Below are 5917 nucleotides of genomic sequence, written 5' to 3'. Positions count from 1 at the left end.
GCCACGTGTGACGTCACCGCTCGTTCGGGAGTGATCGGGGGCGTACTCGGCAAACTTCGGAACCAACATCGGTTTTTAACGTATATGTCATTTAATTATGACGAAACTTTAAACATTTTTATTTATTTTTATTCTGGTGATATCTAAACTACATGTTAAAAAACACCTGTGTTAGATGCATTACATGGCCTTTAAGTTACACAGGATTTCTTCCAAGTGGTTTGGCTTGTTAAAAACATCTTACATTTTAGATACATTATGATACAAGAAATGGCTGGCTTTGTGTTTACAGAAGTACCTGACTATGCCTGACTTTTGTGCAGCCTACGGATGCTCTAATCGCCGCAGTCTGGAAACAAGGACCCGTGGAATCACCTTTCACGTGTAAGATATGACAATATTATGACTATAATTAGCATAATCGTTAATTACTTAGTGGATGTATGTACATTACAAATCCTGCTACACAGGATCATGTGAGATAATAGTATTACAAGATTGTTGTTGACCCAGCCTCTTTAGAATATGTTGCTACCATTTGTTTACACAATTATTTAATCTTTCTTTTGGACACCTTTTTTATAACTCTTAGTGTGGTTGTCTTATTCTTAAAGTATACATACATACATTACATACATACATACAATTACCCCAAACATTTGATCATTTAGGTGTGTATTTTTGTCCTTACCCTTAATGTTAAAGGAAAGAAGGGCGGAAAATGTTGACAATAATTTATATATCTGGCTCTTTCTCAGGTTTTTAAGGTTTCCCAAAAGCGGAGAGAGGAGGAGGCAGTGGGAAGTTGCCCTAAGAAGGGACAGTTTTGTTTCCTCTGGCAGGACACTGCTCTGCAGTGAGCACTTCAGGAGTGAGGACTTTGACAGGGCGGGGCAGACTGTCCGGCTCAAAGATGGTGTTGTGCCAACAGTATTCAACTTCCCAGCTCATCTTCAAAGGGTATGTGTATCATTGGCCAACAAGAATTCAAGGTGTATAACATTGATGTATAAATATGTGATTAAATGTCACACTTTAGTTTTCTTTCTGCAAGTTTAGGAAGAAATAATGTGTTGTGTATTACAGTACATTTTAAAAACTCAAAATGTCTTTAATTATGTTTGTTTTAGCCGGAAACAACAAGAAGCACAACCACTTCTAGAAGAGCGGAAGATGACCTACCAATGGACTTGTCTCAGGATGAACCTCAGCCTAATATTGTGAGTATTCTGAATGTGGCCAAGACCAGAGAGATGGTCATTGATTTCAGGAGGGTGAGGACGTCTCCTCTACCCCTGTGCATTCTGGGAGAGGATGTGGCTGTTGTGGAGGACTACAAATACCTGGGAGTGCACTTTGACAACGGACCAGGCCAAAAAAAATAATTTCATATTTTGAAAGATTATTGATTCGAAAATAATATGATACAGTACAGTACTATTACGTCTGGGTCTCTATGTTTCATTAAAGCTCGGCTCTGTGTGTGTGCGGAATGAGCCATTTTGTGTGTGTGTGCGCGAGCGAGAGAGAGAGAGAGCGCTTCGGTACCGGAGATCGTTGTTGTTAGATTCTGGTGCTAGCGAGCTACGCTAACGGATATAAGGAGTTTTTTCAACAACAAAGTGGAGGAGAGTCCTCTCCTGAGAGACTGAGAGACTCAGTGAGCTAAAGGACTCTCTCAGTGTTATCTCAGTGGGTCTCAAATCTTTGGTCACCATTAATGTAAACAATTATTTCCGAGGCACACGTTTATATGATCATTATAGTTATAAAAAAATAAGAGAATAATGAAAAACAGGTATGAAATACTATATGACATTAAAAAAAGGTTAAAGTTTAAAAGGGTGATTTGTAAAATATCCATAAAGAAAAAGTAAATCTGTTTACAGTTCTGTTTCAAATGGGTGTTGAGAGATGTATCCATAGATCTCTTCATTTTGCTCTCAAAGTGCACCAGATTGATGTATTTAACTCCAATATTTAACAACAAATCTTCCCGGGGGAGCTTGCCCCCGGACCCCCCTATGTGAGGTCCACACACCACCTATAAAAATAGCACTTTACCCCTTCTTACACCTATATGCCGTGAGCTGATTATCGAGCCTTCATTGTAACAGTCGCGGGTACACTGTGTATTTGCGTGGGGATTGTTGCAGTAGAAAATTCCACTGTAGCGCCCGGTACATTAATGGGAAACCCTAAATGTTTGAGCACCCTCTATGAAACGTCAAGCTACCCCACAGCACCGCAAAATAAATCTCTGGCGCCGCCACTGAGCCTGACTATTTGTGTTGGGGGGGCCCGACTTTTTTGACAGAAAAAGAAAAAGTTTGAGAACCACTGCCTTAGTCTAAAGGCCCTGACACACCAAGCAGTCACCAGAGAACTCGCCGATGCCGACGCCGACTGTTGCGTCGCCGTGTTCTCCTGCTTCTTGGCCATGTGTCGCACTGGAACACACCGCAAAGACTTCAGCCGAATACGTACGAACTGTGCATGCGTGAGTGGCAATAATTCTCCTTACCAGCAGGCGGCGGTAGTGTGTATTCGTCATTCAAAAGAGGCAACAACCGGAAGACAGAGAAGAAGAACCGACTACGTGATTTAAACAAACAACAAATAGCGTGTGCGTTCCATTTTCACTCTCGTCCATCGAAAACATGTTTCGTGCGGTACTGGAGCTATCAGCCATTGGAGTGTTGCTTGTGGAAGACATTCTCAAGCAACCGTTTCGCTTCTCATGCACTGATTCGCTAGCTGAACAGCTAATCAGAGTGATTTCTTTGTCCGACTGCCTGTGGCCGACGCACGATTCAACATGTTGAATCGGCCGTGCGTCGGCCATGAAAGGCCAAATAAGGCGTGTCACGGCCAGCGGTGCGGGACACACCAAATTGAGTTTGGGCGACAGGACACGCCTCGTCGTCCGACTAACGAAGATAAACTTTAAAAACTTGTTGAGAGCTAACACTAGTCTTTGCTGCTGCCTCAAAGAGGAGCAGGGGGGAGAGGGGGGAGACAGGGGAGACAGGTGAGGCTGGTTCAGGAGCCCAGACACACTCACAACTATAAATGAACCAAAAATAAATAAATAAACAAGTTTCAATGTTTTTTCATATTGGATATGGTATGTTATTTGTTATGGCCATTGCCTTGTCCCTTACGCTGCTGTAACTAAAAATTTGTTCTCAAAATGGGATCAATAAAGTACCATCTTATCTTATCTGCATGTGGAATGTCACCAACAAATGAGAGCATCATATGGCTTGTCATATTAAATCCTTTATCTCCGTGGTACCCAGGAAGGTCTGGATTTTTTTACAAATCCAGAAACTAAATACAAAAGTTGAACGATATTAAGATCTCATGTCAAAAGAATTGTGGTGGTCTAATGGATAGTGAGGTGGGCTGAAGATCGGAAGGTTGTGAGTTCAAATCCCGCCTGGAACATAACCACTAGTGTGCCCTTGAGTAAGGCACTTAGCCCTTAGTTTCTCCAGGGAGAATGTCCCTGTGATCGGTCATTGTAAGTCGCTTTGGATAAAAGCGTCAGCTAAAAGTAATGTAATGTAATATAATAATTTAAATAGCAAACCATAATGTTATGAATGAGAGCACTGCCTGTAGCAAGATGGCGGCCATGTGGCAACGTCGGTCTCCATTGGCCAGCAGCGCGGGTGAGTCATCTAGTGTTTATATCTATATTTATTTTATATTATTTATATAATTATTTATTATTTATATATATTTATATCTATGGTCCCAATGGCCTTATTTTTGCCGGAGGACCGAGGTTATGGCTAGAAAGGCTCCGTCTGGTGTAAAACTCTCGCGAGAGTTTGTAAGTCACGTGGCTGAATGTTTACGTTTGGCAGGCAGCCTTCAGTTACGATCGTTAACATCAGTTGGCCACAGCAAATGATGGTGAGAAGCTAAACCATCTATTAATTATGTCAATTACAGGGAGTGTGATTGTTGAAATAGGGTGTTAGCGGTCTTGCTGTTCAAAGAAGAATGACAACACTGTAGATCACCAACACTATGGTTTATTTTTTATTCACAGGCAACGTTGTCGCAGTAAAAGTCCCAAGATAGCTCCTGGTGCAATAAAATGTTCCCTTTCAGTGTTTTACTATTATGTCTGATGTTTATCTATTAATATTGCTGCTGCATTAATGTACATGTTGCATGTTACTGCTGTAGATGTGTTTCCGAGCCGCGCCTATTACAACGAGAGTTACAACGAGAACGTGACGTCATATTTACACAAGACGGATCCTTTCTAGCCATAACCGAGGACCGAGGAGCGAGGGCGAGGAGCGATAATGGAGGAGCGATAACCGAGGAACCATCAGACATGCTCCGATGAAATCCTCATACACTCGCCCAGTCCCTTACTGTGTATCGCTCACTGATTGGACGATGCAGCGCACGCACTGATCTGATGCTTCTTGACATGAGAGCAGTTTCCCAGCGGAGTGAAGAAAATACATGAACCTCACGGGAGTCACTCCTCAGTTTATACCGTGTTTTGTTTCAATTCATGTATCATTTAGTTACAAATATGTGATATATCTGAACAACAAAGTGGTCAAAAATCATTTTATTCATTTTTTGGAAACATTTTCATGATGACTTTTTTCGTTTTACATTTTCATTTATTGTCATTTCCATTCAGTCAGTCATTAAGTGCTATTTAAAATTTAATTTGCTACATATCAAAACAAACAAACAAAGTTTGCAATCCAATTAATGTTAATCTAACTGGGTTTTGATAGATAACATATCTCTCTTTTTTCTCTGAATTATTGTATTTATTTTGTGCACTCTAATCCATATTAATCAAACTATTGTTCGTTTATACATTTTAAGAATGGAGTTTATCTTTTTTGAGAATTAGTTCTTATTTTATTTGTATTTGTTTGGGTCTACAACAGATGATACAAATGTTTGTGTCAGTAAATGTGTACTAACAGAGGCGGGGGTGTTTGTGGAAACAACGGGGACGGAGCTGGCTGCTCTGTCTTATTATACATCCATGCTGCTGTCAGACGTCAGCTGTGCAGCGTCATCACAAACGGACGTCGCTTCACGTGATGCTCCGGAGGAAAGGACGTCCCATTGCTCTTAACACTCATTTCCCTGCTTCTCGTGGTTTCCTTGCATCTCTCCATGCTTCCCTGGTGGGAGGGACTAGTCGCAGGGAAACGACGCAAGTGAGGGACGCAAGGAATCCATTTAACCGAAGTGAGAAGGGCCCTGATTCTCTAAAGCACCGCAGTCTCTTTTGAATTCTCCTATCCACTATCCCTTAACCCCATGACGTTTCACACAGAGGTCAAGGAATAGACGATAGGGTTAGACGTTAGGAGCTGACTTTTGGATTATCCGATCGCAACCCAAGGTTGCGTTCGGGTAGTTTAAAAATCAGCTCCTAAGTGTTTATGATGCGCCAGCGGACGTCATTGTGTGCGTCTGCTGCTGTGGGGAAACTATGGAAACTACAGTTTTCTATACAACGGACTACAACATGGATGTTTAATAAGAATGACGGACTCATCTAGAGACTCTGCACCGTGCTCTGATGCTGTTGTTTTATTCTTTATGAACAACAGAGAAACATATTCTTCATGACCAAAATTGGAATTGAAATAAAAAACGAAAGTGAAATTTATGCTCGAACGGCCGACTGTTGTGTGACGTCAAATGCTGCGGCTGCAAGGCATTGTGGGGCAGCATTTTCTCCTCTCCTTCCGGTTAGGGAGTTCCAGTGGTTCCTAAGCCAAAGGAGGTTATAAAGGAAGTTTGAAACTTCCTTTCATATCATTCTAGAGAATTCGAACGGCACTTATCATGGCTGCCACTGAGGGACTTCCAGGTCATTTCACTCGGTTAGGAAGGTTCCTAAGTTAAATGG

The 5917-nt window shown here is 41.7% G+C and overlaps 1 protein-coding gene across 1 annotated transcript; it reads left to right on the top strand.

Annotated features, from left to right (window-relative positions):
- The first annotated feature begins 296 nt into the window (after nucleotides 1–296).
- LOC307028111 (THAP domain-containing protein 6-like) lies at nucleotides 297–3027 on the top strand. Its single transcript, XM_079662889.1, has 3 exons — nucleotides 297–384; nucleotides 759–960; nucleotides 1131–3027. The coding sequence occupies exons 1-3, from the start codon at nucleotides 305–307 to the stop codon at nucleotides 1383–1385; spliced, it is 537 nt and encodes a 178-aa protein (XP_079519015.1). The 5' UTR covers nucleotides 297–304; the 3' UTR covers nucleotides 1386–3027.
- The last annotated feature ends 2890 nt before the right edge of the window (nucleotides 3028–5917 follow it).

Source organism: Notothenia rossii (genome assembly GCF_949606895.1).
Source record: "Notothenia rossii genome assembly, chromosome: 2".
Taxonomy (NCBI): Eukaryota; Metazoa; Chordata; class Actinopteri; order Perciformes; family Nototheniidae; genus Notothenia; species Notothenia rossii.
This window is presented reverse-complemented; position numbering and strand designations above follow the sequence as displayed.